This window comes from Electrona antarctica (assembly GCF_951216825.1).
Source record: "Electrona antarctica genome assembly, chromosome: 22".
Taxonomy (NCBI): Eukaryota; Metazoa; Chordata; class Actinopteri; order Myctophiformes; family Myctophidae; genus Electrona; species Electrona antarctica.
The window spans coordinates 25277709-25303240 of record NC_136805.1 but is presented as its reverse complement, the minus strand read 5'-3'; the positions used below and the strand labels follow the sequence as shown (position 1 = coordinate 25303240).

The 25532-nt window shown below is 45.2% G+C and overlaps 1 protein-coding gene across 1 annotated transcript in view; it reads left to right on the top strand.

Annotated features, from left to right (window-relative positions):
• Positions 1-229: 229 nt before the first annotated feature.
• ep300a (EP300 lysine acetyltransferase a) overlaps positions 230-25532 on the top strand; it is a 38068-nt gene continuing 12765 nt past the window's right edge. The window contains exons 1-20 of the mRNA XM_079492296.1: positions 230-776; positions 3272-3969; positions 9078-9257; positions 9402-9744; positions 10177-10290; positions 12139-12378; positions 13235-13340; positions 13752-13871; positions 13962-14079; positions 14831-14972; positions 15849-15929; positions 16303-16382; positions 16685-16837; positions 17401-17877; positions 18013-18457; positions 18898-19016; positions 19371-19434; positions 20112-20287; positions 22960-23048; positions 24375-24455. Coding sequence (XP_079348422.1) covers positions 683-776; positions 3272-3969; positions 9078-9257; positions 9402-9744; positions 10177-10290; positions 12139-12378; positions 13235-13340; positions 13752-13871; positions 13962-14079; positions 14831-14972; positions 15849-15929; positions 16303-16382; positions 16685-16837; positions 17401-17877; positions 18013-18457; positions 18898-19016; positions 19371-19434; positions 20112-20287; positions 22960-23048; positions 24375-24455 — 3920 coding nt within the window. The 5' untranslated portion in view covers positions 230-682. The remainder of the gene's footprint in view (positions 777-3271; positions 3970-9077; positions 9258-9401; positions 9745-10176; positions 10291-12138; positions 12379-13234; positions 13341-13751; positions 13872-13961; positions 14080-14830; positions 14973-15848; positions 15930-16302; positions 16383-16684; positions 16838-17400; positions 17878-18012; positions 18458-18897; positions 19017-19370; positions 19435-20111; positions 20288-22959; positions 23049-24374; positions 24456-25532) is intronic.

Sequence of the window (25532 nt, the reverse complement as noted above, 5' to 3'; positions counted from 1 at the left end):
AGCCCCCCCAGATCTCCCACTGCCAGAGACTTTCTGTACTTGGCCTTAAAATAAATGTAAAAAATAAACTAAAAACAAACGTTTAATTCTACCATGCGTATACAAATGAATATGCATAATATGTATCCACCAGTGCATATGGACATTTGTCTAATTTATTTATTGCATGCCTTCATCTTTACCCGCTACCAGCAGCAGTACCACCTCCACCACCACACCATCACTTCACAGCCAAACAAGCTTTTTCTGCCCGACATTATCTTCACCTAGACTCCGCTACGGGAGGCTGAAATGACGGATGCAATCATGGGAGAGGGACGTTGCTGGGGTGGTTTATTTACATTTGAAGAAGCTCTATAACTTTAGAGGGAAGCCGCTACGTGCGTCTCCCTCTTTTACTTTTCACCGACCCCCTCCTCCTCCACCACCACCTCCTCCGCTCGCAGAAATTTATAAAGAACAAAAAATCCGAGCAGGGAGGGAGGGGGGTTGATACGCCGAGGCTGAAATCGAGAGGCGAACACAGGAAAGAGGAGTAATTTGTACACGGGACTTTCCCCCTCTTAGTCCCCCAAAAGGAGGGGGAAAAGTCGCAATAGTGGAAACGAAAAGGAGCAAGGTTCTCGAGACGTGAAAACGTCTGCAATTGTGGATACTTTATATATTTTTATTTCGAAAAAATATGGCCGAGAACGTTCTGGACTCTGGCCCGCCTTCAGCCAAGAGGCCTAAACTCTCCTCTCCGGCACTTTCTGCCTCCGCCAGCGATGGAAATGGTAAATATTTGTTTTGGATATAATTCGTTACAGTGTTATTGATCAAATTGGGCCGTTTTCATCGGCCCGTGTTCACTCGAAAGAGGAAGGAAACGTGGGATTCCTCTTGTGTTTTTGTCGTAGCTGGCTAATGTTAGCATGTTAGCGTTGTGTGTGTCGGACTTGGAGAGAGACATTAGCTGAAGCTAGCTCTACTCTGGAATAGAATACCAAGGATGCGTGAGTGATGTCAATACTAGGCTTCATCCTAGCGGAAGTGCCTCGGACGGACTACCGGGCCCCCGTAACCGTAACACCGCGCCGTTGCCAGGCTGCGTCGCACGAGCCGTTCGCTTGACACAAATTAAGTGTCCACTCATTTTAATGTTAAAAATACGTAATTTTGTCCAGTGACACTTGGGGATCGCCGGACGACGTACATAAAAGTCATAACGGAACCCATGAAATTACAGGCTACACACTTCCGATTGTATTTGACGTCACTCACTCATCCTTGGTGTCTTCATTCGAGAGACTACTAGCCATAGCTAGTTGGTTTCCAATGATGGACCATTCCATGTCTAATGGCTAGTTTAGCCAGGTTGCTAATGAGCTAAACGGCCAGCCAACTTATAATAAAGTTTTTCTTGGCCATGTTTTGAATGATCGCCATAGCAAAACACTAGACATGTCCAACAACTCCTCTTCTGTCCATGGAGCCGTGTAGACATGCTTCCTACAAACACTGAACCACATTATTTTTGCCTCATCATAACCAAATGGGATCTTTTCCCTGCTAACGTTGGTGTAAGCAAAGCAGAGGTAGCTAACGGTGCTAGCGTTGTGGGAGAGCTAAATTTAGGCCCATGGGTCTGAGTGATTGTTATGCTCAAATTGCCATTGTTAGTTTTTCTGTGGATGGTGTGTGGCAGAGGGCTGGAGTAATGTAGTGGTCTCGGTGTGGATGGTGTGTGGCAGAGGGCTGGAGTAATGTAGTGGGCTCAGTGTGGACACAACTCTTGTCTGGGGAACAGGGACAGCGTCGTGTCCATCACTACTACCAATGAAACATCACGTTGGTTAAGCAGACTGCTGTTACAACTTAATATAGTTGTCTTGATTTCATCACGTATGCATATGGTCATTTAACTGCTGCAGTTAAGCTTCTCTAGCTATGCTCTGAGGTGGTCAGCATCTTTGCAAGTGGACTGGACATGTTCCATCATTCTGTCATTGCACAAGCCTTTACTGTTGTTCCCCCTAGGTAATAAGGCTTGCATTACTGTATTGAGGATCTTGAAGAACTGCAAGAATAGTTTCTCCCTGTTGATAATATCAAACTAGTTGTAGAGAATAATTTAAATTGAATTGAGTTATTTGACAAGCCATGTGTCAAGAAATGTCACATGTTGAATGGAAGCATGTTTCAGTGATAACATTACAGGCCTAAACACTTGTGGATAATACATAATATCAACATAATATATTATTAAAGTTGAGGTTTTGTGCTAGAAGTAGTTTTGACATTTCAGACTGGTTGTTGTTGTTTTATAAAGTTAGTTGCATAATGTATTACATCAGTATTAATATTGTACATGAGATGTTAACTTAATTTTGCTTCGCTAAACAGTTTGTAAACAGTTTCCTTTGAGAATTCAGATTTCCTCTATTTGAGTATATTAATGCTAAATTTTTCCCAGTGCATTATCCAATTAATTCATAAACAGTTGTAGTGTGTCTCTGTACATAACCGACAGTGTCCCAAATTATGTGATACCCTAAACTTATGGGAGAAAAAAAATACAAACAACTTATCCATTGACACTTGACAGTGAGACAAATTACATTCTTGATTTGAAGAATTCCAAAAATGTGCCATTTAGCCTCCCATGTGCTTGCCTTGTCATTGGAATAGCGAATTGGTCTCTATTTGCTCTCTTGCTTGCCCAAGAGTTGTGCGTAGCACACAGCATGGAGTCGTGCACAGTGCACACCCGGTGTGATTTGCTACGAGCTTGGCTCTGTCACTGTGGCAATAACACTGAATCAGGCCATCCGCCAGCTTGTGTGCCTGAACCTGTATCGCCATCATGTTAAATCACATTGTCACATGTTCACCCGTCTCCACTAATGGGCTAGTTGTGTGACATGTTTCTGGGGTAGTATTTCTGCAATAAACTGTAAGGCTGACTGAGTTCATTTCTGGATGTCACCTCACCTGTGCATGGATATACCATCTGCACGTCAGGATTTTATTTTGTTTAAAGACACTGGCACTGAGGGTTTAGAAAATGTCCCAGGCATCCTCCTTCCCAAATGCCTTTCATCACTGTTGGTTAAGCAGTAAGCATGCAGTTTATATGTCCTTGCTCAGTTCTGCTGAATGATCTAGACTTCATACAACCAGATGCACTTTTGTTTACATTATTACATTATTATTATTATGTCTTTGTCTCATCATGCTTCTCATGTGACTGTCTTTTCTTTCCTTGCTCTCCTTGCATCCCCTCTCTCAGACTTTGGTTCACTGTTTGACCTGGAGCATGACCTCCCAGATGAGCTCATCAGCTCTTCGGACCTGGGCCTGGTCAATGGTGGGGACCTCAACCAGTTGCACACCAGTCTGGGAGGAGGCCCTGGCAGCCTGGGTCCTGGAGGCGGAGGAATGGGTCTGGGTCTAGGCCCAGGCCCAGGAGGAGGTGGTCCAGGCGGAGGAGGTGGTGGCCCAGATGCGGTGGCCAAGCACAAGCAGCTCTCCGACCTCTTGCGTGCAGGGGCGCCACCACCCACTTCCACCCAACAACAGGGGCACCAGGGAGCCATGGGCAGCCCAGGAGGGCCAACCTCCATGGGGCAACACCTTGGAAACATGAAGGCATCCCCCAACCAGGGGCCCCAACAAGTGATGGGCCAGGGGGGGCAGCATATGTCTCCCCAGCAGCAGGTCAGCATGATGCAGCAGCAACAGAACAGTGCAGCCGGCATGGTTGGCGGTGGCATGAACAGAGGCATGATGGGAACGCAGCAGAAAGGCAACGGACAGCAGCAGCCGGGCATGATGGGGGGCCAGGTGATGAATGGCTCCCCCAGGATGGGCTTTGGGAATCAAGGGATGGGGGGTAATGGTAACTTGCTGGCTGAGACCCTACAGCAGCAGCAAGGATCAGGGGGACCGGCTGGGATGAGAGGTCAGCAACCTGGAGCACTGAACAAGGTAAGGCTCCTGGCTCCTTCAACTCTGTGATGCGACTTTAAAATGATGTAATTTGAAAATGTACAATATAGTACATTTTTACAGGCTATAAGTCAAAGGATGGTGAATTACTGTCCTGTCCTGTGGGAGGTACAAGCAACCGTAAATGTTTTCTTTGCTTTTTAAATGCTGTATTTGAAAACAGTGATGATATTGATGCAAAAATGTCCGTCAAATGCATTAATAAATATTTGTGTTACTCAAGAAGAAATGGAAATGGAAAGCAGCATGTCTATTCAGCTAAATAATCGTAACGTGAGCTGTAATCACAGCATTTATTTAAAGATGACAACAAGTGAGGAGGTTGAGGAGGGAGTAAGAGATCGATAGAGTCATGGATAGAGGGAAAGGGAAGAATATTGGATATAGGAGAATAGGATAAAAGTGATAATAAATAAATGTTTTAGTTTTCATCCCCAGTCCTCATGGACGAATTGGGTGATGTGTTAAAGGGAAACTTCACCCTTTTTGCAAAAAATGTGTTAATGACGTTTAGAAGATTTAGAACACTTTCCTGGGGGTCTTTATGTGTGTAATATGTGATTTTAGCAGTGAGCCCAGTGTCTCTGATTTCATGGACACTGGGCTCACTTACTTTGTGGACTACATGTTGTCTCAATAAGACGGCCCTCCCCGGCCTGGGCCGTGGCTCAGCGGTCCAGGCACCTTGGCCGGTAGTCTGAGTCTGGCAGTGTGCCGTGGGTTCGACTCCCGATCCAGACGGCCTTTACTGCATGTCACTCCCCCATCTCTCTCCCCCATTTCCTGTCAGCCTACGGTCTTGTCCCTCTATAAAATAAAGGCGAAAGCCGCAAAAAAAAAATGACGACCCTCCCCCTATCCACAAGGAGGAGCAGTGCACCAAAGCTTTATGGGAATTATAGTCCAGGAAGGAAGTGAGCCCAGTGTCGATGACATCAGAGACACTGAGCTCACTTCTAAAATCTAAAATATCTAAAACCACATATTACACACACATAGATATTACACACACACAGACCCCCAGGAAAGTGTTCTAAATCTTCTAAATGTCCCTTTAAAGGGAAACTTAACTCTTTTTGTGTTCCTTTAACTGTTCATGACATATTTGCAACTGTAATAAGTCATGAACGTTAGGCCTGCAGAGTTCACTGAGAAAGGGGGGAAAAAAACCCTCACCATCATCGTGTCGTAATTTATAAATTACACAAGGCGTAGATGTTTTCACTCTTGGGAGTGAAACGTTTATCATAACGGCTTCCTATAAAGGTATACTGGTGGTGTTGAATTAAGTGCATTCGTAAGGGGGGGGGGGTTATTTTTTTCTGGCTTTTGAAATTACGTGATATGGCAGCCAAGTCTGGACTTTTAACACAATCCCCGCCGGGATTAATGTATTTATGTATCACGCATTGCCAAGGTTTTTCCCCTTTCAACCTTTATTTTGAAGAGCCAAATATCTGTAACCGGATGTTACGATGACGTAATGGTGTGTGTGGTGTCTTGACGGATTGTTCTCTCGCTGGGTGCAGAAACGACCTGACCGCGAGTATCACAGCGCCGGCTGTCGGCCGTTGAAAAACCTTGTTTTGACCAGAAACGACATTCATGGCGTCGATTTGGAGAAAGGCCATTGAAAGCAGCACATAGAATGCACGTGGATGCGCACGCAATTTAAGATGGCGTGGTCCAGTGTCACACTCGACACTAGCATGCTAGACGTTCCTCGGCTGTCGACTCAATCCGATCAAAACATGGATTAATTAATGAAAAGACCCTTATCACGTAATTTACGGAATCAGCCGGGGGCCAGACTAATGGTTATTTACGGGATCTACGTGAACAGCGGGCTAAACGTGACAGCTAAGTCTATGGACTTTTAATTTTGTTAATTTCGTTTGTTTACAGCACTTTACACAAACATTACCAGGTGCCCCTCACTTCACACAAGTGTGATTTGTTTATAATTTGTTTTGACATAGCTTATTATTTTTTCCCACAATCTGTTTATTGAAGTTTTCCATTTTACATAAAGGTGGAAGTGATCAAGAAACTGTATAATCAACAGCATTAGGCAAGACTTCTGACGGTGAGAGACAGGAAAGGTGGGAGATAGTTAGATAGACATAGTCCAGTGGGAAGGATTATAGCTTGCGATGCGAGAGTGCAGTCTAGCCAACACCAACTCGGGACTCTTGAATCGCTGCCCTCCACACTCTCCTAACTAATATCACGGTCTTGAGCTCTACAGTGTTGGCTATGTCTCGCGCCATTATAGCTTATTGTGGGTTATCATACATCTTTATTCCCGGTCCCGTTTTCTTGCTGGGCTGTGACGTCATCGTACATCTCTTTTCCCGGGCCCGTTTTCCTGCTGGACTGTGAAATCATGTTGGTCAATCAATAGGAAGACAGAGGGACGTCATCTGGCTTAATACATCATCATCGAGTAGGGAGCTACTCAAGCCCACAATGTTTCTTCAGGGACAGTATTTTCTAGTTTACTATGTCTGTGTTCTTACCAGGTCGGACACCTGTTGGGAAAAAATCTTTGATTAGAATTTTAACATCTACGTTTGTTTTCCTTGTCCACATTTTTGTTAAGTTGGCAAAAATAAATTGTGTCAAAGGCTGTATCTGCACGTGTCACACTGTTGAATGCCGCAGGTAAGGTTTTCCCTTCACATGGGCCACACACACAGTGATGGCATCATGAGAACCAGAAATTACCAACCATAGATTGGTGGGCGAGGGGAAAGCTCCTGTTAATTAAGTGCATCACAGTGAGAGGTTACACAATCCCAGATATGTCAATATTAAGTCTCTAATGGCCACGACAGACTTAATTGGTTTATGTATGTTTTAAACCATCGTTAATGGCTTAATTGAACTAAATAAATGCCATAACCCACCTAATTGATTAGAAACGGAAAGCAGCGTGTCTATTCAGAAAGTAGATGTATTTAATTGCTCTCTCAGATGGAAGGGAACGCAGATCAACGGTATGAAAAGGAACACTATTAACGTCCTCCCCATACCCGCATCCCACTGGGAGAAGCAACGTTCATCTCTCATCACTTCCATGTTCCTTTCGCTAGACTGATACTCATTTTTAACTGCTGTTAGAGTATGAATATGCGCTGCCTGTGAATATGCACTGCCTGGGTGAGCAGTCTGAGCGCAAGATGTTTGATTGTAAAGGGAGCGGAACCAAATGAAATCTTGGGAAAGGTTGTGTGTTTGGGCTCTAATGGGGCGGGCTACACTGGCGACGGAACAGTACGTTGGGCGGAGCGGTACGGAAGCAGCTAGGTGTCTCCATCGACAATTTGTCCGCCCCTAGAGGAGTTCCGTATTTACAGTATTTCCCCTTCTGAAGGCGAGGCAAAGGGCTGCGTAACCCCCGGCGTACACATGGAAAAATAGCCCTTGCAGACCTGCTAACAGCCCAACACGCACACATTTTTTGTAGGAAACCACGCAATTCTAGGTCTCAGTGCGCACGAAATGCACAACAAAAACTAAGCAATTGGCCCAGACGGTTATCTCAACCGTCAGGCACCTAGGCTGCTGAGCCAGCCTGACGGCGTGCCACGGGTTCGACTCCCGATCCCGACGGCCTTTGCCACGTGTCTTCCCCCCATCTCTCTCCCCATTTCCTGTCAGTCTACTTTCATCCTATCAATGAAGGCAGAAAAAGCCAAAGAAATATCTGAAAAAAAAATAAACTAAGCAATTTACGGCATGCAAGAGCGCCTGCCGTGGTTTTTATGGATCCCACCGCAGTTCCAGGCATGAGCCGAGCCGTCTTGTCCTAACGAGCGGGTCCATTTGGTTCCACTGCCAAAGTGAAATTATGTACGCGTCAAGCCAGCGAGCGAAGGGACTATTTCTTTTAATCTACGCTGTCCTGCACGGCCAAAATGAAGCGATTGAAGCGACTGGAAACAATCTTCAGGACTCTCTCTGATTCGTCCGTCTTAGTGGGCAGAATTTATGTTGGTTGAAATCAGGTGATATTCTGGGCCAATCGAGACGTCACAAATTCGTCCAGGTCCTGACCGTGCTTGCTTGCAATTTTTATATAGCACCTTTCATACACATTCAAAGTACATGTCTGAGATGTAGCTGGGCACAGAGCCACAGAGAGATTTATTAACGGTAAAACAGTATAATAATTCTCCATTAGTGCAATGTACTACATTTCTTGTGTGACATTTTCTATATAACATCCCCCCTCCCCCAAAAAAGGCATGCAGGACCCCCAAATTTGCACCTGCGGGACCCCCCCCCCCCCCCGCCACAAATGTCCTGCGCCATGCATGGGTGGTACTGTCAATATTCCAAGTTTGGCAGATCTGCAAAAAAAAGATTCACGTGCGGAGCTTACACACAACCTGGCTGCGCACCGCGCTCGGTGTAGCCGGGTCCATTGATTATAGTGGCAGCGTACTGTTGCAGACGCCACTCTGCAAACGGAGCAGAGCCAATTCCTCACCCAGTGTAGCCCCCCTGTGGTGAACGTGAACACTGTTCACCGTTCTTTTACCTTCTGCTTTTTTATTCCCTGGCTTTGTGCTAGTTAAATACCTCACATCACTACCTCTCTCCTTGTCTTCCATCACTTCTCTGTCCCCCTCCTGTCTTTGTGCTTCACTCTCTCCCCTCGTCTCCATCCCCTTTCTTCAACATTCCCTCATCATTGTCTCAATCCTTCATCCCTTCCTGTTCCTATTCACCCCTGCACACCCTTCATCCTCTCCATCTCCTATCCTTTTCCGTGTCTCCCTACCTCCCTCTCCGCCTCCCATCTCTACTTGTTACACTTCTACCCCATCTCCCTGTTTTCAATCTCTGCACACCTTTCCTGTATATTATCTCCTCCTACTCTCTTCCATCTCTCCTCATCCATTTCTCCTTGCTCTGCTGTCTTGTTCTCCCCTGCACATAACTTCTCTCTTCCCACTCACCTACACCTTTGCACCCTGTGCACCTTTCACATCCACTTTTCACTTTATTCTCTCTCTCCTCCATCCTCTATTTTAATCCTCCCCCTGAACACATTCTCCTTCTCTCCCTACTCCTCTCAGATTGGCATGATGGGTACCCCAGGGACCCCCTACGGAGGTCCATACGGACAGCAGGGGAACCAGGGTCTTGGGGGAGCAGGGCTGGGCCCTCAGCTCCAGAACAAGGGGCCCATGGCCAACAGCTTGGCCCAGTTCAGCATGGACAAGAAGAACCAGCCCATGCAAGGCATGGCTGCCATGGTAGGACATATTTTTTGTCTGTACGTTCTTGTCTGTCATAGTGATACTTGTAAAAACCTTTTATTATACAGTAATAAACAAAATTGTCCTTATTTCCTTCTCGCCTCTTCCCCTCTGTTCTCTACCACCACCTCACTGGTGCAGGCCTCTCAACAGCCACAGCCAGGAGTTGGAGGTCCTTCTGGGCCTGTAGTGGGCGGAGCTCCGGGGATGGTCTCCAGCGGCCAGGGCGGTCTGGTTGGTCCTGGAGGCCAGGTGTCTGCGGCAGCGGCAGCAGCTGCCGCCGCAGCCGGAGCGCCCCCTACTGCTGACCCTGAGAAGCGCAAGCTGATCCAGCAGCAGCTGGTGCTCCTGCTCCATGCCCACAAGTGCCAGCGGCGTGAGCAGGCCAACGGGGAGGTGCGCCAGTGCAACCTACCACACTGCCGCACCATGAAGAACGTCCTCAACCACATGACCCACTGCCAGGCCGGCAAGTCCTGTCAGGGTAAGTGGGAGTTCAAGGAATGGGCGAAAGCTATTGTTGTTTTTTTAATACAAGAGCTTCAAATTGTTCCGCCATGAAGTGGTTAAAATGGTGAAAGGTGAGAGGTTCTTCTGTTGCTCAAAGACACTGAAGCTGCAACGGGTAGTTAGAACTTTCAACTACTAAATTCAGAGAGGCAAGATTACAGTAACCCAGTGAGAACTTACAAAATAGAACATTCTTGTCTTTAAATTCGAGTTTAGTATTTGCATATAGGTTTAACTATTGAATATTTGTTGACAGCCCTACTGTGGACACAGCACCTAAATCTCAAGCACCATTTTTTTTTATTGCAAGATCCTGAAAGGTCTAACTCATTTTTTATCTTTGTCCCCATTCTTTTTTTTACCACTCTTTCTTGTACCCCACTCTCCCTCTCTCATGGTTCCTCAGTCGCTCACTGTGCATCATCCAGGCAGATCATCTCCCACTGGAAGAACTGCACACGGCACGACTGTCCTGTCTGTCTGCCGCTGAAGAATGCCGGAGACAAGAGGAACCCCCAGTGTGAGTGTCTGTATCTGACCATACGCCAGCTATTACACTAAAGCCGAATTTACTGTTTACTTGAATGTTTACTATGAATGTTCCTGGAAATGTTTTGATCTGATTCTCACGCTGTCAAAAGACCACTTGCGATGGCAAGTGGTCTTTTGGCAGTTATTTCCATGCAACAAGGTATCAATTAATTTGTGTCCTTCTGGGACTGGAATGTTGTTGACAAAAATGCATGAAATTGCCTGGTGTGAGGTACTGTAGATCAACATTTGTGACAGACGACACTAAACACAAATTAAGAAAAAACATACGTGTAGTCACCATCTATCCCAGCCTCACGAGTAATAACTGATTGTCATGACAATGTTACAGTTTCTACCAGAGCAGAATTGTGTAAAAACAGTAAAATGATTGTTATTGGTTGATGACGCAAATTTGCATGCCAAGTTCACCAGTACGAACGTGCTCCTTAACGGTGAATTTACAAAGGCACCAGAAGCGAATATCTAGTGCTGCAAATGAAGATTCCATATTCGAAAGAATATTCGGATATAAAACAATAAAGAATAATCGAATATAAAAAATTAAGTGTTCTCGCGAGACTCTGGGCCATGTAACATTAATCGGCGGCTTGTGTCGCGAGATCACAGAACCCTCAGTCGGAGGCAGAAGGCAGGAGAAGTCTCCCCTAAGCTTTACTTAATCATACGACGGTGCCGTGGGTAAACGAGAGCTGAGTTAAAAGTCCACAATGCGTCGGTGATGCAACACGTTGTGAGCTTGTAGATTAGTTATATTTGCCATGTGACACCAGCATACAATGAAGAATAAATCAGCTGCCTACCGCTCTGCACAGACTTCACAGTGACAGAGGGGCACCCAACTGCAGCCGTGCAGACGAGACGTGACACGGTCAGTGCAACCACAGTTGCCTCCGGAGTCCGGACTTGAAGCATAGAGTTATAAGCTAGGCTCGCTAGGCTTTTGACTTTAACTTGCTCGGTATTAGAAAGCACACACGTTTAATCACACAATGTTACTTTGATTAACAAATGATAACGGGTCAAGGCAAGCTGAAGCGGTGATTCGTCTGGTCGTGAAGACAAAAACGGCGAAAACGCGACGTAAAAACAATGCGTGGATTCTTGTCTCTCGTGTTAAAGCTCCCTCTGTTACACATTTATATTGTAGTCTACCTTCATTTGATTTAAACCAAAAACATTGCTTTGATTATTTCCCGTTTCATGTCGAGGTAAGAAGTTCTATCACAGCAGGCTCAGCACATGTGCACATCGTTCGATGCGTCTCTGTTCTCCAAATAAGTCCCGGGCTTGCATCTAAACTAAACCATTAGACACAAATTAGGCTATTAAGATCATTATGAATCATTCATTTGATCTCGCAAGAGTGCATTTCTCAGCACCAACCGTGGCCGATACAGGACCGGCGCATATAGAGAAATAAAGAGAAAGTTCTACTGCGTATTAGGCTGCAATATTTTATATTAAAATCATTCGAACCCACGTGGTGTTTTAAAAGGAATATTCAAATGGCATTAATGGCCAATTCTGGCAGCACTACAAATATCCAGTTGTTACATTCAAATGAATATTACTGTAGGAACGTAAACATGGCTAATTGTGTTTGTTGATGTGCCTGGCCAAGCTGAAGGCACCATGGTGGATTTAAAAGCCAGTCGCCATGGCTGTGAGCAGAACTTTACCCCTGCGCCACCCCAATGCCCCAGTGTTTTGTTTTCTCTTGAATTACAACCCAAATGTGCAAAATTATTGTTTATCTCTTGTGTCATCAAAGGTAATGCTTACCCGCTGTCTTCTGTCCTCCGTCTCCCTACAGCTCTGCTGGGCGGTGCAAGTGCTGGTCTAGGTAGCTCTCTAGGCGCAGTCCCTGGCGGCCAACCGAGTGCTCCCAGTCTCAACCCACCCAGCCAAATTGATCCCAGCTCCATAGAGCGGGCCTACGCAGCTCTGGGCCTCACCTACCAGGGTAACCAACTCCAGGCACAGCCTTCCCAGCCCAACATGCCCAACCAGGGCCTGCAAGGACAGCCAGGCATGAGGCCACTCAACCCCATGGGTGAGTGAGGAATACTTAAGCGTTATTCATAGTCTGGATTTCCGGTGGTGATGTGACCACCGAACTACAACATAACGTCACAAGCCGCGGTGAAGAGCAAACCACCGCCACCGCCCCAGCCCTAATCTCTGTTTTTACTCACCACCGCTCAACGTTATTTCAGCTCCGGTGGTCACCTCACCACCGGAGCGGTGGTCACCTCACCACCGAAAATCCAGACTATGAATAGGACTTAAAACCCCAAAATGACTTTTTGTCATTCACTCACCCAGCAAAGCCTTGAATCCATGGAGAATCTTTGTTTGTGTGAGAAAACGGGAAATTTCAACAAAGCTGTCAGAGTTGGGGTTACCCTGAATATTGCTAGTTTTAAATTCTACCAGGTACATTAATGCATTGACCTAGACTAAGAGTTCTGAGGGCTAGAATGAAGACCTGACGTACTCTGGTGAGTTTACAGTCTTGGAGTCATTGGTGACCCTCGATGTTGAGAGGTGTGTACTTAATGTCACATGTCCCCACTGTGCAAACACTACAGTGCCAGACTGACAACATGTTGCAGATTGAGCAAGCTCTCGTTAGAAATGGTGGTTGTTAACTCAGGTTCACTGCTATATAATGATTATTGTGCACAATTCCTCTGGTATAAATGCAATATAATCGATTATCATAGAATGTGGACATATTGAAACTTTAAAGTTCATATGCTTTTTGAAAACATGCTGTTGAAAGTAGGCAAATTGTATAAACAAAAACTAGCATATTTGTTTGTAAGATACACAAATTACAAATTAAATGGCCTTTAAAAAGACTAAAATACAAATGATCCTAATGTTGCTTCGCCCTTTGTGTCCAGGTGGTAATCCAATGGGAGTGAATGGAGGTGTTGGAGTCTCTGCTCAGAGTCAACAAGCCAGCCTGCTACAGGACACCATGATGCATCTCAACGTCAACAGTCAGGGGTGAGAGCATGGACAACAAAATGCAACATGACACTAGGGATGTGTGAAAGTGTCCAAAATGAAAATCCATTATCCATTACTATAATTCAATATTAACGATTAGTCGCTAGTCAATCGGGGGTGATTGATTTAGAAGCTCAGGTCTAAATGTGTTAACTAGGTGGGCTATATAGACACATGGTTTCTGCATAGCAGGCTACCAGCATGGAAATGAAGATAAAACCCAGGTCTTGACTTCTACCAATGAAGACTCATCTGTTTTAATTTCTGATCCTGCGGGGGGGGGGGGGGGGGTTCTTTATTATTTTATTGTTAATAAACCATAAAACGGACACATCGCTACATGACGCACTGTGAGACCTGTGTAGCCACCAGCCTCACCAACAGCATTTGTTTTATTTTTCACTTCAGACTGATGAACGATGGTGTGGGTTCAATGCCGACGGCCAACCCTCCCTCTGCCCCGGGCATGAGGAAGAGCTGGCATGAGGACATTACACAGGACCTGAGAAACCACCTGGTGGACAAACTGTAAGGGACTGGGAAAATCATCACTATATAGCCCCAGTGGTATACTTGGTTGTCCTCTAACACCAGACCTCTCTCTCTTCTCACCCACAGTGTCCAGGCCATCTTTCCTACCCCAGATCCCGCCGCCCTTAAAGACAGACGGATGGAGAACTTGGTGGCCTATGCCAGGAAGGTGGAGGGAGACATGTACGAGTCGGCCAACAGCAGAGTAAGCAACATTATGACTATCCTAATGGATACTACCGTGACAAATTATTTTTGAGTGGTGCAACCACTCCTATAGACGGCTTTGTGTGTCCCTGGCTGGTTGTGTCCGTCTGTCTGTCCGAGCACGAAAATAGAGTTTGGTTGGTTTTGTGTTTTCAAGTGTCACTGTTGTTCAGCCTAACACACACATACATATTAACTCTATATATGATGATTTCGGGTGTGACAGTACAGTACAGTGACCGTACAGTAGAGGGACCCCCTGGGGACCCCCACACGGTAACTCTGTCATTTCTCAACCATTTCGAACGCGGGCCGGCTCGCCGGAACCGGGCCGGCACCCTGGGCCGTACAGTACAGTACAGTACAGTACAGTACAGTACAGTACAGTACAGTACGGCCCAAGGTCTGGTTTAAAGTCATGCATATTACTTAACCATACCTTTTCAACTAAACAAAAGTCATTTTTGATATAAGCTTTCTGTGGTATATTTTTCACAATAACCATGCCACATAAATGCGCTTTTTGACAACTTGACAAACAACGTAGGAAACAGAAATTAATACCCTATATTTATGTGTTTTACAGTTAATAAATATTGTTTCTGATTACGTGTATAAAATATCCTACAGCAGTATGACTTTAACTTCGATCTTTTTTTAGTTTTAGACCTGCTGTACTCCACTCTCTAATTGTCTTTACCCTTCTCTCCCCTGCCCTTCTCTCCTATCTTACCTCTTACCCTGCCTAGGCGGAGTACTACCACCTGCTGGCGGAGAAGATCTATAAGATCCAGAAAGAGTTGGAGGAGAAGAGGCGGACCAGGCTACAAAAGCAGGGCCTGGGGCTGGGGCCTCCCGGAATGGGTCAACCTCCCACGGGACTACCTCCAAGTAAGTGAGACATGCTGCACGTTGTCCCAGTGGCGTGTCAATATTTAATACAGGGTTTATCCAGCACCTGTATGTACCGAGGTCTAATCAACCAATTGTCCATTTGTGTGAGGGGGTCCAACAAGACGTATTTTAAGCACAGTGTATATTTTGAATTGTTTACAATGCGAATGCCACGTTTTTGGAAACCAGCAGTGCTACGAGGCGCTGAGCGTTTATTTTGTGCTCCACTTGCACTTTCACCTGTGGCGTTTACCTTTTATAAAAGGTTGACCTTTTATAATAATAATAATATATGCGATTTATATAGCGCTTTTCAAGGTACCCAAAGTCGCTTTACAGAACAGAAGCAAAAACAATTGTGAGCGTCTTTCATCCAGGAAAAACGTCTTGGTGGCAACGCTCCTTCCTACCTCAAGAAATTGGTCTCGCAACAACCCCCTTATTTGCAACCTAAGCTCTTCAAACACTAACCCCCTCAAAACCCCCAACACCAACCTACGTACCATGGGCGACCAGGCCATATCCTCGGCCGTCCCCGAACGGTGGGATGCTCTCCCTGCCCACCTGAGAGCACCACAGTCGGTTGACTCTTTTTAGAGAGGACTAAAGCCCTTTTTTGTAGCTACACTAGTTTTACCTGTAGGCTTAATTTCTTAGATCTTTTATAGTGGTGTGGTTTTTGTATTTGTATTATGCAAATGCTTATTGTAGCACTTTTCACAAGTCTAAAGTGCATTACAAATAAAATCAATTATTATTTTATGGTCCCTAAAGGTACTGAAGAAGTGGCTGTGAACTTCATGTTGACGTAGATGATGTCTGCTCTGCTTTAAGTCAAACAGTCCTAAAACCTTCCTGTCTGCTTGTTTACAGATGGTCCCCTGGCCCTCCCTGACCCACCAATGGTGAGACCCCCAGGACCCAATCAGATGGTCAACAGGATGCAGGGTCCAGGTAAGAGACATTTTACATCACGTTTTACTCATTGTGACTGTGATTTGTAGCCAAGATGCATTTGATGCTCTGGGGATTGAACCTGTGACCGTTTGGATTCAGGACAGCATCTCTAGCCACCACCGTGCCTTTTGGTCAGGCCCAAAACTTTCGTTTGTTTTATTTGCGTTCACAGTTTTTTTGCTTATTACTATATTTAAATTACTTTTACATTTTATTTTATTTATGTGCATGTACCAAGGTTATTTCCAACCTAGACCAGCGGTGCTCCTGAACATTTTAATCCATTTGGCTGTGTGGTTCAGTCTGCTTTAGTACATTGGGTCTTATTTGTTACTATAACCTATTTCATTGTTCTTGTTTGTTACTGCAGGTATGAACCAGTTCAATCAGATGGGAATGTCACCCATGGGCCAAAGGTCTCCTCTTCCTATGGGAGCAACTGGCAACCAGGTCAGCACTCACTCACCCATCCATCCATACACATATTGCTTTGTGCTCAATAGCTAATTGTTGCACTGTGTTTTAAGACACAGGAACTTTAATAACCGGGACACCCTCTTTATTTGGTGTTTCGCCCAGGTGGGCATGGTTATATACCCTAACCTTTAACCTTACAAAAACTATGCCTAAACCTAACCCTAATCTAACCCCACAGAAATTATGGTTCAAACCTTAAAAACACACCCACCAGGGTGAAACACTGGGAAAAGAGAGAGTCTGGTTAATAACCACCACCTCTGTTCCATCTACAGATGGGTATGGTGGGAGCCAGGATGGGCCAGCCTAATGTCAACCAGCTCCAGAACCAGTACATGTCGCAAGGACAGTTCCCTGGGTCAGGCCCAGGGCTCGGCACTGCTCAGCCTGGCATGGCCCAGCATGGACCGCAGGGAGGAATGCAACAGGTAAGACAGAGCAGGCTACCTGGACTTTAGGACTGCACAATTGATCTGGTGTAACTTTCTGGCTAATCGAATCACGTGACGTGCTGTAGTTGAAAAATGGTCAAGATCTTAATAGTGGATGATAAAAGTCAAATGATTTTATTCTATAAAACTCCAACTTCAGGATTAATATTAACTCACTATATTTGTTACAATATGTAATTTTAGCCTGGTCATACAACCCTACTATAAACACTTAATATTATAGCAAATTAAGAGTGTGACAGGTGCCTCTGTTGTCTTTTTCTGTTAACTTATAGATAGTATAGATGTATGTATAGATAGATACATATTAATTCATATCAAATGATAAAATCTGAATGTGTACCTTTTGTTTACCTATCATAAAGGGATTTGATAACACAGGTTCTCTACCTAGTACAGTGTTGGTTTCAGTGGAACCTCATATAGTGATTGTGCCATCCTCCTGTTTTCAACCCCCCGCCCCCAATTCTGCTCCCTCTCTTCTTCCTCTACTTGTCCTCCCTCTTCTCCTCTTCCTCTCGCTGTGCTTCTTTCTTCAGACACAGATGGGCACTCCTCCCTCTCTGCCAGTAGCTAGTCCTCTGGCCCAGCCCGGATCAGCCGGTGGTCCAGTGGGACCCATGGGTCCCCAGAGCGTCGGTGGTGGAGGTGGTCCCGGCTCCAATATGGGCGGCCCTGCGTCAAACATGACCCCGCCCAACGCCAACCAGCAGCCCAACTCCATCCCCCACCTAGCGGCCATGCGCAGCTGCTCGCCCTCTCCTGCCCGCAGTCGGACCCCCACCCCTCACCAAACGCCCCCAAGGCTAGCTGGGTCCCAGACCCCACAGCCACACACCCCCAACCCGCCCCAGTTGGCTCCACCTCCCCCTGCCCCACAGCAGAACCAGATGAGTCAGGGGCCGGGCTCCAACAAGTCCATGCAGCAGCACATGCCAAGTGGATCCACCACTCCCTCTCACCCTGGACTGACCTCCAGCTCCACGCCGCACAGCGCTCAGCTGCCACGCACTCCGGTCAGTACCCACACAGTAAAGTGATGTAATTCGGAGACTGTACGTGTCCATTTTACTCTTACATGAACAGTCCCTCATGTCTGTCTAACCCACCCCTCTCCTTCTGTACTTACTTCCTTCTATCTCTCCCTCCAGCTTTCCCAGAAAGGTTCTTTCACGGGCGACGGCCAGGCCCTGACACCGGCGTCCGTAGGTAGCATGGATACCTCCTCCTCCCAGCCCGCCCAGTCGGATGCTTCCTCCTCGGCCGCACACCTCGACCCAAAGACGGAGGTCAAGCAGCAGCAGGATGAGGATGAGGAGGAGGACGATGACGAGCGTGAGACATCTGGCAGAGGAGGAGGGAAACTCAACCTCAAGACGGAGGACAGGAAGCCGGAGGTGAAGTTGGAGCCGAAGAGAGAGGAGTGCTCGGGAGAGGGTGGCAAAGGCAATGCTATGGACACCTCCTCATCGACAATGATGACATCAAGTATAAAGACGGAGGACAGGAAGCCGGAGGTGAAAAAGGAGGTGAAGAAGGAGGAAGAGGAGACACCAACGACAGATGCTGCCGGACAGGTTCCGGTTAAAAGAAAGAGTAAGGGATTTATTTTATTTGTATTTTTATTGTTTTAACGTCTTCTGCCACAATGAGCGCCAGGATTTCTTTCAAAATTGGAGCTTGGGGTGCCGGGCAGATATGGCAGCTTTTACTCTGAAAGCCCCCCAGACGAGCCATTCTTTCTGAGCCGTAAACAAGGAAGTGAACGGCAGCACGCATGCGCGAAACAGCAAGGACTATGGTGCAGAAGGAGAGGCCAACCCCAAAAAAAGAGAAAAATCTGAATTTTAATTTTGTGTTTATCAATGAAAAAGCACTAGGACGTGTGTACACGTCCTCTGGATCCATCGGTTGTATTTCATATTTCCACATTCCTACGTTTCCACATTCCTACGGTCTGAATGTGTAAAGATTCTGTTAATTGGTCCATTTTCAGAAGTATTCACTTTTTTTGTGTGGTATATTCTTTTTCTCAGTCTTCAAACCAGAGGAGCTTCGGCAGGCGTTGATGCCCACCCTGGAGTCTTTGTACAGACAGGACCCAGAGTCTTTACCCTTCAGAATGCCTGTAGACCCACAGTTGCTCTGCATACCTGTATGTATTACTATTGTTTATGTCAGCGTTTTGAATTTAACTGTCTATTGATCCATCTAGCGATATGTTATTACACTATGTGTTTCTATACCTCTTTATTTGCGTGTCCTCCCTGACTGGAGGACACGTTTTTATAATTACATGTTGAACTGGGACGGTTCTTCTAGCAATAGTGTATGTCCTGGAAGTAATGTCTCTGATCCATACTCTCCATACTGTTGGTTGCTTACAATGTTAATTATTTGAGAATTGAAGCTTAGTCTTTAGATTGCACTCTTGACAAATTGTTCTCCATAGTAGCATCAGCATAATACATGAACTGTAAATGTAAACATCTTTGTTGTGATCCTGCAGGACTACTTTGACATAGTAAAGACTCCCATGGACCTGTCGACCATTAAACGAAAGCTGGATACAGGTCAGTACTGGACATCTGATAAGGAGTATGGACTACCTTACCCTTTGCTCATACAAAGTTTAGCATGATTTTAAATGTAATCAGAAATATGTTGTGTACCAGTATGATCGCAGTGTTGATTTTGACTGCGAATTTAGTTTTCATTTAGTCACATTTTAGTCACCTGGAATGTTTTAGTGTTTAGTCGACTAAATATCATATCATTGACTAAATCTACAGTTGATTTAGTCGACTAAAATGTATTTTGGCGGGCCTTGATGCCGTTGTAATGGCTGAATCTATCTACACTTCGGCACTGAAAATAGCCGATGTACAAGATCACAACGAATCGCGTTGTGACTGTAACATTTTAGTCTAGTTTTTATTTGTTAACGAAATTGTCAATATATTTAGTCTTGGTTTTAGTCATCATAGCTTAGTTTTCATTTAGTTTCCATTTAGTTTGTCAGTGAAAAAAGGTCAATGAATGTTTTTTTGTCAAAGTATTAGTCAATGAAATCAACACTGCTATCCATTTGCTCATACAAAGTTTAGCATGATTTAAATGTAATCAGAAATACGTTGTTGTGTGTACCAGTATGATCGTGACATTCACATACGGGACAAGGGTTACAAAATGGCCCAGAATACTGCAGATTGTGCACCGTTGTTTCATCTTTGTATGTCCACTGTCCCAGGCCAGTACCAGGAGCCCTGGCAGTACGTAGACGACATCTGGCTGATGTTCAACAACGCCTGGCTGTACAACCGCAAGACGTCCCGCGTCTACAAGTACTGCTCCAAGCTGGCTGAGGTGTTTGAGCTGGAGATCGACCCTGTCATGCAGGGCCTAGGCTACTGCTGTGGGAGAAAGGTGAGGCATGGATGCCGTGGGGATGGCGTGGGGCAGGAGTGAGGTGTGGCACTTGTGCTGAATGAGTAGAAGGGAAATGGGGGGTGGAAATGATGGATAGATCTCTAAAACCACTCTTATGCATCAGAGGTGTCATTTTGGCTCACAGGGGGTGGCAAATAGCAAATCGGTGTGTGTGTGAGGCCACTGATATGATTGGAGAGGTAACTTTTCTCATTGGCATCCCATATTTTCTTGGCCGACACAGGCTGAGGCCTCTTAAACCGAGGGGGTGTTATTTAAATGACAATCGGTTCATCAGCGACAACACCATCCATTCTTATGCTGTGATTGATAAGATATGGCTGATGGATAAATCACACGTGAGCTCCGTCGTGAGATGATTCCTGGGCTCTGATCTACGCGCCCTTGATAAATGAGGGCCATTATGTGTGAGTGGAGAGCTCCTTCTGCTCCCTCCGTGATTGTCTGGTTTAGTCAGCTTGGCCGGTTAGCGGCTCTGGAAAAGCTCTCTTTCAGACTAATTGAAAAAGTAGACAGCGGAGGCATACATTGACTCTTGTCTGAACTGAACAATACAATATATTTTTTCCTTTTTTACCATTGTGCTATTATTTCTGGCCAACGTTGAATCTGCCACTACCTACTGGCCAAAAGTGCAACTGCAGCACCTAACGTGCGTCAACACGGACCCCAAATTTGAGTTCCGCTCTCAACTTCCGTTCGCTCGAGCCATTGAGTTATACTTGCAGTATAATGGAATGCTTCAAAACGCTACTGAGCAACTTCTATTGAAATGAATAGCAGGGGGCGGGGCTGTCGCTCCCGGTCCTCACTCTATCCTTTATAACTCTATTCACCTCTATGCTGTCTCTCTCTCAGCGGTCTGTCTCACTCCTCTGTTATGTTCTTTATGTTGTCTCTCTCTCAGCGGTCTGTCTCACTCCTCTGTTATGTTCTCTATGTTGTCTCTCTCTCAGCAGTCTGTCTCACTTTGCGTGTACATCTATGTTGTCTCTCTCTCTCAGCAGTCTGTCTCACTCGGCATGTGCAATTTGTGCATCCTTTATGCTGTGTCCCTCTCAGCAGTCTCGTTCAAGGAAAAATGTAAAGGGTAGTGGGACTTGTCCATTCAATAGTCATTAAAAACAAACTCAAAATGGTGAAGAACGTGGAATGCTGTGTGAATGAGACCCTCTTGTGAATGTGCGTGAGTGTCTCAGATGAACGCATGTCTCCTCCGTCATACAGTCTGAATATGGAAGCGTTGATGCTGAGTCCATGGCTAAATTTGGCCCCCGTCATACCGATGCTGTATCACGTTTCTCCTCTCTAGACTGCTATTTTGGGGGGGTTTGCACACAAATGTCCTGTTGACTTTTGACAACGGGACAAAGTAGTTTGGACGCTCCAAAGCTTCATTTGAGAAAAACAGTGCATGTGCTTTTCTTGTTATTATTTTCCATTTCTTGTGCATAGTGAGCCAGCACTTTTGTCTTGTGAATCGTACAGTATTGTCTGGTGTCAGACAAGCGTCTTGTGCAGTTCTCAGTGTACATGTCTAGGTAGATGGACACAAAGGTTCTTAACCTTCAGAATAGGAATGTTTATGGCCATTTGCAGTGTAGTTCCAGTCTCTATGGGAAATGACCATGACTCCAGGGCCTGCTCTTCTGGTCACCTGGTCCAAGAGTTCAAAACTTTGAATCCTAAGCAATTTTCATTGATATCTGATCAGATGAGGAAATCAAATCCAAGCTTTATCGAACTAGAGAGGTGGATTTATAGTGCATCAATATGGGCAAAAATAAGGAAAAGACAGCGCCCTCTGCTGTTTGTTTCCATAACACTTCTTTTGCTGGGGAATTCTTCATAATAAAGGCGCTAGAGTGCCACGTAAATGAGGCAGATTTTACCCTGAAAAGCCCCACCTTCCATTACCCCCCAAAACCGGGAGGCATCATTTTCCGTTAGTACCTCACGCTACCTCGTCTTATGTCTCTCTAGAAGCGTTAATATTCCAATGACCACAGAACATCAGCGTTACGATCAAAACCATGGAGAGCGCCGTAGATTTAGAGTTATGAGCAACTTTTGTCGGCCCGTAAACGAGGAAGTGAACATCAGTGCGCAATACTGCGCATGCGCGAAACCGGTCTAGGATCGCTGAAGAAAGAAAGGCCAAAAAGATTTTTATATTATGGTTTGATATCAATAAAAAGGACCTAAGATAGATAGATAACACGATGTTAGGCCCGTTTGGTCGGCCCTCAGCCCTTCTCTTCCGGTGGGGAGCTTATGTTTTCATTCTACTAATCCCCAGTATACACACGTTCTGAGTTCCCCTGCCGACAGATTGGTTAGTGCTCTTGAGAGATTAATAGTGCATTAACAGAGCAAAATGTACTATACAGTTAATTTAAATATAAATAAGATGGTAAAGTTTGTAATTTCAAATAGTACATCATCTGAAGCCTATCAACTGATCTAGCTTCAATATTAATTGTGGAGACTAGTATATTGATTTGTCCGCCACTCAAATGGTATGAGAATAAAACCGAGCCTTAATATGATCTAATTAAAGTTGTTGTTTAGCTCGCTGATCAGAAGTTTGTATTAACGTGAACTTTGTCTTGTCCTTCTCTCTTTTTTCTGTCCTTCCCTCCAATCAGCTGGAGTTTTCTCCCCAGACACTGTGCTGCTATGGGAAGCAGCTGTGCACTATACCCCGAGATGCTGCTTACTTCAGCTACCAAAACAGGTATGGAGAGAGGTGGAGATGGTAGTGCTACTAGTGGCCATTATAAAAGTCACTACTAGAGCGGATGGAGGCTAGAAGGTTTCAACAGGAACTCTGCTACAGGGGACTGGGTATCAATAACTTCTGTACCCATACCGATTTGTAGTGTCAGTCAATTTTCAGGCATCACAGCGAAGTCCGTTGATGTACTGTAGCTTAATTATTACAACTTGACAGTTGATGGCTTATTTATAAATCTAGAAAACTAGCAAAGATTTCCATTCAAAGTGTTTTATGCGAGTGATTTTCCTCTTGGAACAAATGCCTTGGGAATATATGGTCCCCTTCAATTTATGTTTGCCATTGTTTCCATACCTTCACGCTCTATCTAACACGCTGGCATTTTAAAAGTCGGTCCTTTCCATCAGATTTCTCATCAGTTGCTTAAACAGATTAGATAAGTAATAAGGCGACAGCATGCCTCAGTTATATTGCACTGTTATTTCAGTATTAAAATCCATGCTGATATGATTGATCCTTTTAACTCTAGATTGGATTTAGCACCACTAAAGGCAAATGTACAAGGAAAGACAATATTTGAATAACATGCGAACCTCCAACTCTCAAATTCAGACAACATACATGCTTCAAACACACAATACAACTGCTCCGGTACGGAGAAATCTGACAGTGATTATACAGCCTACACCGTGTCTGATCACCTGACTACCTACACCGTGTCTGATCACCTGACTACCTACATCATCTGATGATCACCTGACGAGAATGTTGAAAGGACCCACTTTAAAATGGACTTAAATGTGCACATTTAAATTGCCTTGTGAGTTTTGTTGCATTTGTTTCAAACTACCACCTGACCATTATCTGTGACGCCTATATCCTCTGCTCCCTCCTTCCCTCCCCCCAGTTGATTGTGCTCCTGCTGTGTCGGTTGTGATGGTGATTGTTGTACTCATCCTTGTGTCCAAATGTCTAATCTGTGCTTTGCCTTGGCCTTTCTACTATGTGTTGTCTTGAATGTTCCGTCCCGTCTTTTCCTCCTGGTCTGTCCCTCCATTTCAATGCCCGCTGCTTGCTTTCCACCCCGACCAACCATGTACCTCCAAACCTGCACCCCCTCCCCTCCCCTAAATCCTGATTCATGATTGGCTGTTTTGACGACGACTCCCTGCTGTCCTGCGCTCCTACTTCCTGCCTGCCCCGCTTGTCCTGTCCCGCCTTGCCCATGCCCTGTCCTGATCGGTGGCTGCCCTCCCCGTGCGCTGTCTATGATTGGCTGTGCGGAAACTGGTGTAGTTCACCAAAATTTGGGCTTATTGCTCTCAGGTACCACTTCTGTGAGAAGTGTTTCAACGAGATCCAAGGAGAGACTGTTTCCCTGGGTGATGACCCTAGCCAGCCTCAGGCGTAAGTATTGATTCATCTTCATCTCACAGGAGTGTTGCACAAAAGTAAAGAAAATAGCAGATCTACAAGCACACATGAGCTTGTAGATTGGCTATTGTCACTATTTTAAAATGTTTTAATAATATTAAAAAAGGAAACGTTTCTTATCATGTATATATAATTATATATAATATATATTAAAATTATATTATAATTATTTTATCCTAGTCAAGTGTATAGGTGATGAAGTCGACATGCAATGACGGATGATATTAAAAAAGAAAATGATGTACTCTGCATCATGCTTATAATAGCAACCTCCATTTATCTGTTTAACTCATCATCACTTAAGTCTTGTACGTGTTTTCCTTTTAGCCAACTGTAAAGTCATTTGAAAGTGTCTTGCTTATTTTTGTGATACATTTGGTAAGGCCAGCTTGCCTGAGCCAGCAAGTGCTCGGCTCACGGCGCGCCTCACGCATTGGACATGATGCTGTCCAAGTAGGCAAACCATGGTGGACGGAATAGGTTATTATATCGTTAACCAAAACTAGTGCTCCCTGTCTCAGCATATCACGCCCATAGCCCTCTTCATAGTTGTTCTTCCATTCGGAGGACCCTGGAGGCATCATCTCACGCTTGCTATCAGCGTGAGATGAGTGTTGAGTCACAACCATTAAACAACAACAACGACGTTCTTAAAACACAATAATATGCCAACCAGTGATGGTATTGTTGAGACTTGGGCAGCCTGGCAGGCAATGTATGTTGATTGTGTGCACATTCTGCGAGATTTACTTTGTGGTACAACGGTGTCATGTGCCGAAAACGGACGATCCACAAGCTCACGGCGCATCGCCCAAGCGGTCTGAACTTCTGAAACATGCCACATTTGGGGCGCAACACCGCCATTACGCCGTATGACGCAGCATCTTAAGATATCTCAACTTTATTGGCGAGGCGGGTTGTTGCGGGTTAATGGAATTTAACTTGTCCTCCTGCGAGGAAGTTTGGTAATCAAATTAAGCGCCTACTGTGTTGTGGATGTGGAGCTGCGTGGTCAGCTGGGATTCATGGCTATTTGCATTCACCGACGTT